This window comes from Natator depressus, chromosome 6, assembly GCF_965152275.1.
Source record: "Natator depressus isolate rNatDep1 chromosome 6, rNatDep2.hap1, whole genome shotgun sequence".
Classification (NCBI taxonomy): domain Eukaryota; kingdom Metazoa; phylum Chordata; order Testudines; family Cheloniidae; genus Natator; species Natator depressus.
This window is the reverse complement of record NC_134239.1, coordinates 35360209-35375667: the sequence shown is the minus strand read 5'-3', so window position 1 is coordinate 35375667 and position 15459 is coordinate 35360209. Positions and strand designations below refer to the sequence as shown.

The window sequence follows — 15459 nt, the reverse complement described above, 5'->3', positions numbered from 1 at the left end:
GAACTCTGGATAAATGGGATTTTTAGTCTTGGAATGTATAGACTTCTAGGGCAACCTGGGGATCCTGAGTGCTGAATCAGCATTTTTTCCAATTCTCTTCCAAGTATGCACATGTACGAGCTTAGCCTGCCATTTTGCCATACTTATCACTAGTTTCCTTTAATATCGCAATAGAAATGTCTTCCTCAAACTGTAGTGTAAGCAGACCATACAGATAGCTGGAATTATAAAAGAAAAAATAATAGCTAAGAACCCTGTCTTTTCTTTCCAAGTGCGCAGTAGAGTGGGCTAGGGTGGCCTCCACTTTAGGGTTTGCAAACTGTTCTTTATGCCAGTGGTTCCCTCTGGGGGGCCACAAGCATGTTTTAGGGGGGCTGTTGAGCAGGGCCAGCGTTAGACTTGCTGGGGCTAAGGGCAGAAAGTCAAAGCGCCCCCGCATGGGCCTGAAGCCCAGGCCCTGAGCCCCGCCACTTGGGGCTAAAGCCGAAGCCTGAGAAATTTAGCTTTGTGGGGGCCCCTGTGGCATGGGGCCCCAGGCAGTTGCCCTGCTTTTTACGCCCTAATGCCAACCCTGGGTTTTATATGCAGAAAACCAGTTGCTGTGGCACAGGTGGGCTGTGGAGTTTTTATAGCATGGTGTGGGGCTTCAGAAAGAAAAAGTTTGAGAACCCCTGCTGTATGCAGGGCAGCAATGTAACAGTGTGTTCTAAAAGGTCATAATCGGGGATCCTAGTTTACTGTGATGATAAAACCAAAATTTTCAGGTTAAAAAAACCCATAAAAATCTGCATTTTTCTGCGATATAAAATGAAACGCTAAACTTTAGTTTCCCTAGCACCTATATAAGTATCAGTTAAGCACAATGTTTTTATTGAGATACAGTGGAACCCCATGTATCTGAGCCTCCATTATCTGGATCTCCATATTAACCAAACCACCAGCTATCTGGGGCTGACTACTCTAGCTTTCTGAGACCTGAGGTGGTAGTAGCTTGGTGTGATGGGTTGGACCCCCCCCCCCCAATCCGGGTTGACACCTGATATGCTGGTGTCCCACTGGTTCCGCCTGTTTCAACAACCTGGGTTTCCTCACCCTGTCCTAGTTTTGCCAGGCCCTCAAGCCTTCTCTAGCACAGGTTAGGCCACACCCAGCTACAGACACAGACTGAAATAAACGTGTGGGAAGATTCAGCTTGGGGATTTACTCAGCACTCGTGCGTACACCTCCTTTGGAGTGTAAACCCCAAATAATAATGTCTTGCCCTGTACAGAGAGATCTACACAGTGCAAACTTATAAAAATTGACCCCTCCCTCCATGTGGAGAGAGAGAGATGAATTGTACAAACTGGGATTTGTGATGAACCAAAAAATAAGTTTAACTACAAAAGGTAAATTTTAAGTGATGAAAGGGATAGCAAACAGAACAAAGCAGATTGCTGAGCAAATAAAACAAAACATGCAAATTAAGCTTAACACAGTCAAGAAATAGGTTACAAAATGTAATTTATCACCCTAAATGTTGTCTTAGGCAGGTTGCAGAGTTTCTGTAGCTTACAGTTCCAGTTATTTCTCTTTAGAGACTGGACCCCTGTCCCAGCCTGGACTCAGCCCTTGCCTTTCCCTTCAAGTATTTTTAGCAATCTTCCTTCTTGGATGGGGAGGTAATAGAGAAGAGTCCTGATTGCCTTAATCCCCAGCCTTAAATAGAATTTACATAAGGCAGGAACCCTTTGTTTCCAGTGTGCAAGGTGGTACTCCGTACCAGGTGACCCTGCAGTGTCAAAGCAACATCCCAGGGAGCTCCTCAGGACTGTGGGAGATTAGTAATTTCAAAGTTCTATTGTCCTCCTTAAATGGCTCATTCAGGCTGATTGCCTACTGTCTGGTGGGTGTTCCCCCAAGTACACACACAGTTGTAATGGTTACATGGTCAATATTCCTAACTTCAGATACAGAAATGATACATGTATACAAATTGGATAATCATATTCAGCAAATCGTAACCTTTGCAGTGATGCCGTACATGACCCATCTTGCATAAAACATATCTTAGTTATGCCATATTCATATCACAACAATATTTCTATGAAGAATATGGGGTGTAATGTCACACTCGGTACCAGATTAACTTCTTGCCCTTTCATGTCAGGACAGCTAGGAGTTTCTCTCAAGCTTCTCATGTCTCTCACAATAGAGGTTAGACATTATATTAGTGTTCTGAATAAGCTCATCCAAAGCTGCCTTTATCATAGTCCAAATCATCTGCCTGTTTTAGAAGGAGAAAGGTGTGAAGAGAGTGAGAAAAAGTCCTGGTTTGAGGTACTGTGTCCAGATACAATGATGAGCTCAGTATAACTAGCTTGACAGATCCTGCATTTGAACCCTTTTCCGTAGGATTAAATGATTTGGAGAAACTCTTAGATAAATTTAACCACCTTCCTCAGTCCAACTCTTTACTAGGGGACAAAAGACTTTTTTCTTCAGGAACTACAGACATTCAGAACTTGTTGTGCCAGATCTAGCAGGCATTCCTTATGACCATCTACTTTATGTATGACCATCAACTTCCCAGAACATAAATCACAGATCCTCCTTCAAGAAGTGTAAAAACCAGTAATGTAAATATGCTGGTTCACGCACTCTTAATTAAGGGAAAAATTAAGCATTTTGCTTCTATTTTGTACTGGTTCCTCTTCGGACAGATGAGATTTATGAAAGAGATCTCAATCTTCTCTTTCTTCTATTACTCAAGCCAGTGAATTTATTTTTTAAAAACTGGGACAGAGATTTAGTTCATGCTGGATGGTAGTTATCCCTTTGGGTTCTGCCTCCTACCATCTTGGTTCGTCTGGGTACTGACTATTGGAGCTCAGGCGAGTATTTAACAAATTTGTCATTAAAGATGTGAGGCTACAGACACAGGAGCTCTGCTTCAAGCAGAGTCATGGTGGGGTAAACTGACTAGCAGATGGCTCCAAAGAACTGGTTGTAACATAGCTTGTGTGTGTGTATATATTAACAAAATAATCAATCAGTAGAGAGCAAGGGCAACTATCATTTTGTAAACAAAATAACCAATCAACACACAGCCTGAGCTGTTAGGCGAATTGATTAACCGACCGAGAACTGTTGTTGGTTCAATAAGTACCTTTCCTGTGAATCACAACCATAAGCAAGCTTCTCAAGCCTGGAGTCCCTTCTGCACATAAGCAGACCCACAAAGGTCACACAGTGGGCACCCTGATTAACAGCACTAGGCTGCACTTACTCTGGTGCATATCCTGGTGGCACAGTCCATATCCTCAACAAGGCAACAAGTAGCTATTCTCCTCAGATTTGTTGTAGTCTCTACAAGTATAGGAGGACTCTGTCCCAATTCAGCCTAACCTTAATGGAAGCAAGGAGTTCCGTGATTCCCCCCTCCCCCCGGTAAAACACTTATTTCGTAGCAAGAGAGGCATATCTGACTCATCAGAGATCAGTGGGTGCTTCCAGTTTTGGAAATAAACATTACATATAGGAAACATAACTTTGTATGGCTTTGAAAAGAGAAATCCTCTTATCACATAGTAAGAGGGATGAAAATATTTCTAATATGTGGTTTGTGCTTGATGAGTTGGAGTGCCTGATTACATACATATGGAGTAATTCAGTTGGGAAAGGCAAAGATTTGTTTTTCAGACAAATTCATTTGATTAATAAAAATCGAGATTTTTTGTACTGCACTTTTTGGAAGCTCAGCACAAAACTTGAAGTCCGGGAGAATGGGGGCTGCAGTGGGAGCTAAAAGGCCTCCACTGTGATGTAGGCAACCTTGTTTTGGTCAAAACCAAACTGCATGTGGATGGCAGCGATGCCCAGAATCATTGTAGCAGAGTCCAGTATGACCATGACCCCTGTGACAAGGCTTGCAAAGGTGGTCTTACTCAGTTTCTGTTCCAGGGAAATTCTCTCCTGAGTGGATTCCGGGCTTTTTTAGCCCCTTTACACTAGTGTGTTAGTGTAAAAAGGCTGTAGCAAGAGCAAGAATTACTCCTGTATATTTTACAAAAATAAAAAAAATAGTTCCTAATTTCAAGACATTATCTTTTTAAAATATGATACCTTGGAATCTTATTTACTCCTGAAAGCGTTCATTGCAGTTATTTTTTAGTTTATGTGAATTGTTTTTCCCCCCAACATACTCTTCTTTTATGATATATTGAAAACTAAATTATGCTGGTTTTTCCTGGAAATTTCAAGAATCCAATTCTTTAATGAATCCAGAGGATCTACAACCAGTTTTCCCTCTGCAGGACAAAGAATCCTTGAAGATTGTTTTCTGAAATAAGTTATGTACCATCTTACCTTCTGACTTGATCCTGATAATTTGAGTCAACATATATGCTACAGTGGCATCCATATTGTGAGATCTGCCACATTGACTCGGTTTCTAATTCTGACTTCCACCTGATGAAACTATTGTATTGATCCGTTCCTCCTCATCACAGAATTAGAAAAGGGGGAAATGCTCTTGAACAAGATTTGTTTTTTTTTTTTTTTTTCAGTCGATGATCTTGTCTTAAAGTTTCTCATCCTTTTTTCTGTTTAGGACTCATGGATGGCAGAAACAACTGCTCTATATAACAATGTTCGATGTTGTGGTAATAACATAGTAATGACTGAAATTCAAAATTTTTTTTATGTTGTAGGTCACAGGCAATCAATGGTAGAGCTCGTAATAAAATCCAGGAGTCCTGATTCTAGGGTGCTTAATCTAGACCAGATCTGGGAAAACTACGGCCTGAGGGCCACATTTGGCCCGCGGGACCGTCCTGCCCAGCCCTTGAGCTCCCGGCCGGGGAGGCTAGCCCCTGGCCCTCCCCTGTTGTCCTCTTTCCCCCGCAGCCTCAGCGTGGTCTGAGCTCCTGCCAGGCAGCGTGGCTGTGAGAGCCGCTGGATGTAGTATATTAAATTGTACGCTGTAGGAATGTGCTACTTACGGAGCACCAGGACTGGCAGCCATAAGTAGTACACCATAAGTAGCTTCTCTGTGTCTGTTTGCTCTGAGTGAAATAGGGGTAGTACTTTAAGAATTATTGTTGGTAAAGTATCTCTGTGAAGTAGGTAAAATGTTTTGAAAATGTAAAACACTAAGTAAGTGCTTGGTATTACTATTTTATTAGTGAATTCATTTATCCTTGTTTCCAGTTGGAGCACCAGTAAGTCCATTGCCAATTTCTGCTCTTCAGTCTTTTCAGTTTGACTATACGTATCAGGGGTGGCTAAACCACAGCTCATGAGCCGCATGTGGCTCTTTACAGTTAAAGTGCAGCTGTGGAGCCCCTCATCCTACCCTCCCCCCATTCTCTGCTTACCAGACTGGGATGGGGATGGGAAGAGCTTGGGCTTCTGCCCAGCAGTGGGGTGGTGCGACTAGAGGTTTCAGCCCTGTGGGATCCTGGGGGCTTCAGCAGGAGTGGGGCTGAAGCCCCCAACCCTGGCAGGTGCCTCCCAAAGGGCTAAAGCCTCAACACCCAATCCCTGCAGGTCAGAAGACCCTAGTTCCACCACACTGCTGCAGGGTAGAAGCCCTGAGCCCTGGCAAGCATGCCCGGCTCTCAAACTTCTGAAGATTATCACATATGGCTCCAAGGGTCAATAATATGGCCACCCCCAGTATATATATCTGCTCAAAATCATTGGGTGACTGTTCATTTTCACCAAAATAGATGTGAATGTGTCCCCTTTCAAATTCCATTCTTGTCATTCCAGGTTTATGAATTTATTTTTGTTTTACTGGTTTCCAATTTCATTGGTACAGCCCTTTACAAAGCTGTTCTGCTCCCACGGTAGTCTAATGGCAAAGTGAAGTACTTTAATAAGATAGTTTTTACAAGATTAAATAACTCACCATAAATTTTAAAGTTGAAGGGAGTTAGTTGACAGTTACGTTGAGACTGACTTGTAAAAAAAATAGTTTGTTTTTCTGGGACTTTGCAATAGGCCAGACAAGATATTCTTAAACAGCATATGTGCAGATATTATTTCTCTTAACCTTCTTGAACTTAATTTTTTTTTATTATGGACCATGCAAGAAGAATTCAACTGTTAGCAGTTTAAAAAATAGAATGTCCTGTTATTACACACTGGGTATGGTATTACTGGAGTACAAGGCTCACACTTTACTTTTAGGCACACTTTTAAAAAAAAATGCCAGATTTTGTGATCCAGTGGCACTGTTGTCAGCACAGGACCTAGGGAACAGGGTGGGGAGCAAAGTTGGCTTCCTGCCACCCTTGTATCTCCCCAATGTTAGGGCCAGCTGGGCCCTACTTTGGCCCTTAGCATCATACAAAGCAGGCTGGGGGCGTTCTAATCTACGCCCAGCTGCCATAGCTCCAACAGGCCTTTTTGGTAGCTAGGAACAGTTGGTGTGCAGAGATGCTCTGGCTGCGATCCGTCTGCTGGGGGATGCAAGTGTGGTATAGATCTGCTGTGCCAGCTCTGCATTGTCCTGGGATTCCCCTTTATGCAGGGGGATATGAAATTAGCTTCCAGGGCTCCAAACATGGCTTATTCATGTGTATTAGAATGAACAAATTCCCCAAGGTCTGGCCAGCCCTATTTGTAAACTATGATGTTATGCAGGGATTAAATACATTGCTTTTCTTTTTGGTGTGAAAGGTCTGAATTAATTCACAGTCCTTCAGCTTACCTTTAATTGCCACCATGGTGGTAATTTTGCACATATATGGCTTTGGCATTTTATTCACAAATTTGTGAAACTAAAAGGGAATTCTCTGTCTTCTCTGGAAATAATCTTAGACATGCCTTGTCCAATTAGTGATACAATATATATTTTATATTAAGAATTAAAACGTCCTCTTGTAACTCCTTGTGGGAGAGCCAGGAAGGCCTAGAAGAGTTTGAAGCGGTGGGGCGGGTGGAGAGGAGAGAAACCACCTGACTATGAATGGGGTATTGAATGGACATACAATCTTTGACTCAACTGCTGTACAAGAGGCTCCATATAAAATAGCTAGTTGATGATATACCCCAGATCTCCATTGTAGATGTGTTGCTGGACCTGTGCTATTGTATTTACAATGCAAAGAGAGGAGTGCTAACTGGGTGCATTGTTGGTGGAACAGTTCACAGATTAATGGCTTTTGGGTCTTAGGCTGTCAGAAAATGTATTGCTGTTTGGACACAAACTGGTATTCCTCCTTTCTCTCTGAAGGGTTGTATTACTAAATCTCATGGAACTGAACTGATGCTCTGCTACTAAAAGGGGAAGATGGTGATTTTTGAGGTGTGGAAGCCATATCTGAACTCTTTCTGTAGTTGTTATATGTGGGTTAATGGGGCCAGACATGTGCAGGCGTTTCCTATAATTTACTTTGAAATACAGTGGTGGGAGTTAGTAGGGTTAATTTGGAGAAGCAGAATTTTCTTTATAGATATGCAGAGACGTGGATATATATGGGGTGGGATTTTTGTTTGGGGGCGGGGTCCTCGCCAAAAAAGGCGAGGATTCAGACACTTAGTCGCATAATGATGTTGGGCTACAAGCTCTTAAGTTTTGTTTGATGTTAACAGGAGCCTTTAATCTTTTGCATATTTGGTATAACTCTTGCTATGGTTGTGCATCAGTAAAGTTACTTAAAAAAATTGGACTGCATGATGAAGCCAGCAAAAGCTTCTCTCTAGGCACCTATGCAGCTACTTTCCAGGCTATGTTTGTTCTATAAATTCCATTCTTAAAGTGACCTCTAGACTTGATAGGTGTGCAACACCTGCATTTCTAGCTCCTAAAACATGGTATCTTTTTTTTCCTTTCCTTCAAATTAAGGTAGCTGTTGGACTTCAGAAATCTCATTATATTGAGTTTATAGAATCATAGAATCATAGAATATCAGGGTTGGAAGGGACCCCAGAAGGTCATCTAGTCCAACCCTCTGCTCGAAGCAGGACCAATTCCCAGTTAAATCATCCCAGCCAGGGCTTTGTCAAGCCTGACCTTAAAAACCTCTAAGGAAGGAGATTCTACCACCTCCCTAGGTAACGCATTCCAGTGTTTCACCACCCTCTTAGTGAAAAAGTTTTTCCTAATATCCAATCTAAACCTCCCCCATTGCAACTTGAGACCATTACTCCTCGTTCTGTCATCTGCTACCATTGAGAACAGTCTAGAGCCATCCTCTTTGGAACCCCCTTTCAGGTAGTTGAAAGCAGCTATCAAATCCCCCCTCATTCTTCTCTTCTGCAGACTAAACAATCCCAGCTCCCTCAGCCTCTCCTCATAAGTCATGTGCTCTAGACCCCTAATCATTTTTGTTGCCCTTCGCTGGACTCTCTCCAATTTATCCACATCCTTCTTGTAGTGTGGGGCCCAAAACTGGACACAGTACTCCAGATGAGGCCTCACCAGTGTCGAATAGAGGGGAACGATCACGTCCCTCGATCTGCTCGCTATGCCCCTACTTATACATCCCAAAATGCCATTGGCCTTCTTGGCAACAAGGGCACACTGTTGACTCATATCCAGCTTCTCGTCCACTGTCACCCCTAGGTCCTTTTCCGCAGAACTGCTGCCTAGCCATTCGGTCCCTAGTCTGTAGCGGTGCATGGGATTCTTCCATCCTAAGTGCAGGACCCTGCACTTATCCTTATTGAACCTCATCAGATTTCTTTTGGTCCAATCCTCCAATTTGTCTAGGTCCTTCTGTATCCTATCTCTGCCCTCCAACGTATCTACCACTCCTCCCAGTTTAGTATCATCCGCAAATTTGCTGAGAGTGCAATCCACACCATCCTCCAGATCATTTATGAAGATATTGAACAAAACTGGCCCCAGGACCGACCCCTGGGGCACTCCACTTGACACCGGCTGCCAACTAGACATGGAGCCATTGATCACTACCCGTTGAGCCCGACAATCTAGCCAGCTTTCTACCCACCTTATAGTGCATTCATCCAGCCCATACTTCTTTAACTTGCTGACAAGAATACTGTGGGAGACCGTGTCAAAAGCTTTGCTAAAGTCAAGAAACAATACATCCACTGCTTTCCCTTCATCCACAGAACCAGTAATCTCATCATAAAAGGCGATTAGATTAGTCAGGCATGACCTTCCCTTGGTGAATCCATGCTGACTGTTCCTGATCACTTTCCTCTCATGTAAGTGCTTCAGGATTGATTCTTTGAGGACCTGCTCCATGATTTTTCCGGGGACTGAGGTGAGGCTGACTGGCCTGTAGTTCCCAGGATCCTCCTTCTTCCCTTTTTTAAAGATTGGCACTACATTAGCCTTTTTCCAGTCATCCGGGACTTCCCCCGTTCGCCACGAGTTTTCAAAGATAATGGCCAAGGGCTTTGCAATCACAGCCGCCAATTCCTTCAGCACTCTCGGATGTAACTCGTCCGGCCCCATGGACTTGTGCACGTCCAGCTTTTCTAAATAGTCCCTAACCACCTCTATCTCCACAGAGGGCTGGCCCATCTCTTCCCCATTATAGCTAGCCTATCAGCCACAAGAAATCCCCTCGGGACTGCTCCTGCCAAAATGTATGTTAGGATGATGTCTGGTAAGCTTATTACCAGGTGTGCAGGTTTTAAATTTTTTTTAATGTCTTCTCTGTAGTGCTTCTTGCCTTAAGAGTAAAGTAGACTTGCATAGGGAGTGTTTTGTCATCCTTATAACTGTAGCACTGACACCTATTAACTGTCTCTGAAGAGAAAGCAAACTGTTTCTGAAGAGAAAGCAAAGTTGTCATTGGGCAACCTGTCTGTGCTTGAAATAATACAGTGAAGGTTGGAAACTGGACTACCTGGAAATAACCTGGTCATAAGGGAGAGAGAGCTGGGTCTTCACCCAGAAGGGCAGTGGCTGCGGAACTGGAAACCTGAGGATGGGTGCCTGTGCTGGACCACTGAGGGGGGTATACAGGTGCAGTTGCCCTGAACTGTGACAAGGATAATGTGATATTAACTTGCTAACCAGATGGTATCCACAGATTTGTGTAAGCAGCTGCCTTGGCTGTCCGTGGGAGCCCCTCACATGCATGAAAGGACATAATTTAGTGCTAAGAAAGCGGAAGAGCCACAAAAACCAAATGGCAAATGAGGAGAAACAGGTAGCATTTGAAAATTGTAGTTAATTCCATAGGATTCTGCAAATTCATGGAAATGGTTATTCTGCTTCAACTGTGGCAAGATACAACTCTATTGAGATTAATCCCTGAGTCCCAGCAGTTGCTTTTTGAAAGTAACCTTTGCCCAAAGGCTTGGAATTGTCACTGGTCTGTATTACTGTTTCGTAGCCACCTTGCTAAGAAAAGGGCACACCATGAAGTTGCAAACATTAGGCAGTAGGAAATTTGTATCCTCCTCCTCTGTCTCTTCAGGTGCCCCCATTTAATTGTGTTAGGCTTCTATTTTTCTTGGAAAGCATCAGGTCACTTACAGAACACCCTGTCCCAGATGCCACAATCAGTGTATTTTTATGTTATTTCCTGTTTGTTTGCTTTTTCTTTTAAAAAAAAATGGACTGAGGAAAAACAGAAATTCCTCTATGTGCAAACATAAGGAGCCAATCCCACATAGTTTGTTAAAAAGTTGTTGAACTTTCACATCCGTACCACAGACTTATGCCTTATGAATGATTAGAGTAACTGGTAGAAGTAGTAGTCTGTTCTATATGTGCAATACACTTTGCCAGTGGGTTACACAACTTTTGCTGGACAGTAGTAGACAGTTGGGAAATCATGATTCTCATGTTCTGCTTATAGGCTGGAGAGGGGAGGCTTGTTTACTGGTGTGAGCAGTGGAGACAAAGGGGATATTCAATTAAATGGCTTTTGCGGATTCATTATGAAAAGCACTATGCTGAAATGGATATGGCAGAAATTCCTAGCTTTATTAGAAGTGAGCTTGTGCAACCTACGCATTAAATCGTATGTAAAATAGGAAATTTTATGCTTCTAGATTGGGGTTGAGATATTGCTGCATAATAGGGTTTTGTAGAGTAGAGAATTGCTAACACTAGTCAGTGGAAGAGATGTGACTTGAACTTGTGGCCTCTTGGCTCCCAACCTCAGTGCACCTTTTCCTGGAGTAAGGTGCATACACACGTGTGCTTGCTATGTCTGTTCCCCCTGCTCCTGGGGAGCATTGCCTGAGCTGTGCAGCAGGAAAGGATGATTACAGCTTAGAACGTACCATAGTACTCAGTACTTTTGAGAGCTCTAGTCAGATAGTGGTAGAAGCTTACTAAACCTTCTCTAGCCTCAAGGAGACTAGCCCTGAGCTCAAGCAGCTCCTTCCCTTCTGTAATTTCCAGCTGCACTGATGAATCCTCTAACAAGTGCTTCTTCACAAAAAGATTTGTCTCTACAGTAATCATTGGAAGAGCTTTCTGTTTAGTCATTGTTATGCATCATTAATGAATTTAATCCTGTTGCTGAGCTTCCTTTTCATGATGCTTCTTTTCTTGATAAAGATTTGCAGTAGTCAAGATACATGAAATCACGGGTAAGGTCTGCCCTACACTACAGTGTTAGGTCAATGTAAGGCAGTCTACGTTGACCTAATTCTCTATAAGCATCTGCACTTAAATGTAGCTCCCACCTGTATAACTTGCCCACTACACTGACTTAATAACTCTATCTCCGTGAGAGGCATAGCACTTAGGTCGATGTAGTTAGGTCAGTGCAGTGTCAGTGTAAACACTGCGTTGCTTCCATCGACTGTTGCTGCCATTTAGAAGCAATCCCACAATGCCCCACACTGACAGTTAATTTGGTGCAAGCGCTCCTGGTGAGGATGTCCACTGCCAACACAAAAAGCGTAGTGTGGACATGCAAAAACGATTTAATTACTGCAGTGGCTGTAGGTAGATGTAACTTAGGTTGACTTAATTTTGTAGTGTAGACTTGCCCTTAGAAGGCTTCTGCAGGATAGATAATGTAGCACAGCCTGCTTCATACAATAAGCCAGCTTGGATGATCAGTGTAAAGAACTTCCCTGAACTATCAGCAGTAAGACCAGCTACTGGTTTACTTGGACTGTACCAGGAGAACTCAAAATTGTTCAATCATTTGATTTGATAGAGACTTGTTAGAGGCACACAAGAATAGGGAGCAGAAGTGAATGGTAGATTGATATCATAAGTGTAATTGCATCTTACCACTTCTTCCATATGTGGACAATTCACGTGTCAGACTGGTCAAGGAGATGCTTGCACAAGACAAGGTTTTGATCTTGGTGTTGGAGCTGCTCACGCTACCATTCTGAGGAAGAGCTTTTGAACCAACATCCATTATAACGAAGTAACCCAATTCCCTCTCTTAACTCTTTGACTGAAAGACTACTGTGACATGCTGTATTACTGATGTCTCTCCGCTTTGGTAGCTTACTGTTGTGTACTCTTTGTTCCTGTTGTCTGATTTTAAATACAATTCTTCTACGGTTCTGTATCATTTTCTAAAAGTTGTCTCTTTGGGAGAGTCTAAGCAAAACTCCAAGTTTGGATGCTTGAGGAGCACAGACAACACCTGCTAACTTCTTAAAATGTATATTTCGTATGTGGGTGGTAGAATCTCACTCCTTTAAGGTTAGCCAGTTGAAGGAATTGATCCAGAACACTTCATACTTACGAGATGGCCATTAGGATGTTGCTAATCCATTCATTTGGTTTGTAATAGCCAAAGGTGCTTGGGCGAGGCCTTAACTTTTTTGCTACACATTAAATATTTGGTGGTGGTATTCATAAAAAGGTGTGATGGTTTCTTACCTTTTCCTTACAGCTGGAAGAGGTGAGGCATGGGAAGTCATACTGGTTGTCATCAAGATAAAGGAAATGTTGAACTACTCAAGTGGTAAAGCTGCATCCCGCTTCCTCCCACCCCCCTTTGTGGATAAGCTTGCCTGTCCAGCCCTACCTCTCCTAATTCTCTTCTGACTGCCCTTTAATTTGCTGCCTGGAGGGACTTGATACATATTCCCTGAATATCCTCAGTACAGATAAATAAACTTGTTTTCACTTAACCTAGTTACTTGGCTAGTGACACTTGGTTTTCAAAAGGAATTGCAAAGGAATTAAGAGTATTTGGTGTATATGCTGTATTAGTTATATAGAAAGGGACTTCGAAAGGGTTCTGATAGAGCTAGGTACCTAGCTCCCATTGAATTTAAATTGGGTCTGAGTACCCTAACACACTTGTGCTCTTTTGAAAGTTCCAGCCTTAATCTTATACCCACTAGGGGTATTATGGAGCTCATGAGTTGAGTTCAATGGAATGGCAACATTTTAACTGCTACTAGTCCTATGTAGTCAGCAACGTAACATTTGCCAAGTATTATATCTGATGACGCCAGAGCTGTCAGGTGCCTGTTTAGGGCCAGGTTGTCAACGTCCATTAGGACCACTTTTGGTGAGCACTTATTCAGGCATGTTAGAAAGGGGTTCAGAATCGGGGCACTAGAAAGTTCACAAGTTGCTTCATGGCTCATGTATGGGAACCTCATGGTATTTTAGTTTAGTTTTCAATAACTTCAAAAATTGTTACCGTCCTTCATAAAAGTGATTGCACAACTTCTCACTCAGCTCTGACTAATTTTTGCTTTATAAAACAAATAATTTATAGACTGATATCTATCATAAATTCAATAACTCAGAAACAGCCCTTCATATTTACATCAAACTTCCCCGGAATAATTTTCTTCCAGATTAATCACAGAAGTGTCAAGCCAAAATTATTGTCTGTATTCTTTTTGAGAAAGTTAGTGTGGATCCACATCTAGCTTATAATGGAAATGCTTTACAACTGCAGTGGTGATATAATAGTAAAATTTCAAATTATCCGCCTTGTTCAGTTCTGCATGAGAACTGAAGTTCAAGAATTTAAAGCATTTTTAGGACTGGAAACAAAATTATTCAATAGGAGACGTTGTCCTGATTGTGCCTCTTGGGATGGTTTTAAATGTTGAGGTGAGTTTTCAGTTTTGTTTTAAACTGATTCTACCTTTCTTAGCTTGATTATCCTGTCTCTATTCATTTAAGATAAAATATATTATAGTTGTGTTTGGTAAGACTAGCAACATAATATTAAATCAATTATAATATGTGGACAGCTAGTTCAGTTTGAGGGCAGATGGCCAATCTCTTAAAGTACAATATTACATTCTTGTGTGTCACACTAACTGTTATAGTATGATCTATTCATTCTGTAGAGAGCAGACTCAGTAATGATTATTAGTCATGTTTTCCTAGTTTAAAAACAAGCTTGCATAATAAGTCAATGATGGGTCTTTCCCTCTGTTTTCTTTCCTTCTATCTTTGTCTCAATGTATTTTACTTTTTGAATAATTAATAGGTATACATGTGGATTTAGAAACAATTCATTCCCACCAATTTAATGTTACACTTGTCTTTCAGTGCTACACTCATGAGAGGAAAAGAAATGGAACTGAAAAAATAGAACTGAAATTCTGTTTTGTATTTGGTTGCAATGGAATAATGCATTTGTATCCTGTTTAGTGAACAGTGGAAAGAGGAAATGAGGGCTTCTACATCAAATCACCTGTTTAACCTCGGTTTTTAAATGTGAGGAGGGGAGTGGAGAAGGAGGGTGAAGTAGAATAGATCCAATTGGGAGATCAGAAGGATGTGTTACCTGTTACCTTTAAAAGGAAAGTTTTCAGTCTGTTTGTTAACAATAAAACAAATTGTAACTCTTTGGTGCTTGGTAGTACTCTAATGGGGTATAATACGTATGTTAGTTTGGCAGTGTGTAATACACGTAGGGCTAGATCACGGCCCTTGCTCTCGTAGTTTTGTGTTGCTCTGGTAGGTAGTACAATGCAGTCATAAGGCTGGTGGATCCCCGCCCTCTATAGTTTTCTCCTTTGTAAGGGGAATCTTTGCACTCTTTAGAGCTGTCATGGTGGAGTGGCCAGGGTATTACATACCTTGCTGATCCTCAGCTGCTAGAACTGCCTCTTGAGAATCGCATTAGCTCCTTTGGCCACGGTGTTGTATTGGGAGCTCACATTCCGCTGATTATCCACCCTGATGCCCCAAGTCTCTTTCAGTCACTGCTTCCCAGGATGGAGTCCCCTATCCTGTAAGTGTGGTGCACATTCTTTATTCTTAGGTGTATAACTTTAAATTTAGTTGTATGAAAATGCATATTGGTTGCTTGTGCCTAGCTTACCAAGCAATCCAGGTCATTCTGTATCAGTAACCTGTTCTCTTCATTATTTACCACAATTTTTGTGTCATCTTCAAAAATTTTCCTGGTGACTTTTTCTTCCAGGTCATTGATAAAAATGTTAAATAGCAGAGCGCCAAGAACCAATCTCTGCAATACCCCACTTGAAACACACCTGCTTGAAGATGATTCCACATTTGCAGTTACATTTTGAGATCTCTGTTAATGAGTGAAAGTGTGTATGTTAATTTTGTATCTTTCTAGT

The 15459-nt window shown here is 42.0% G+C and overlaps 1 protein-coding gene across 4 annotated transcripts in view; it reads left to right on the top strand.

Moving 5' to 3' along the window:
- Positions 1–15459, top strand: part of SBF2 (SET binding factor 2) — a 563151-nt gene that overhangs the window by 30535 nt on the left and 517157 nt on the right. Inside the window, exon 1 of one of the 4 annotated variants that reach the window (XM_074955032.1) lies at positions 12832–12860. The exons of the other annotated variants lie outside the window; for them this stretch is intronic. Within the exon in view, the coding sequence (XP_074811133.1) occupies positions 12842–12860 (19 nt within the window). The 5' untranslated portion in view covers positions 12832–12841. Of the gene's footprint in view, positions 1–12831; positions 12861–15459 lie in introns of those variants that run through there. 4 annotated transcript variants of the gene reach the window in all.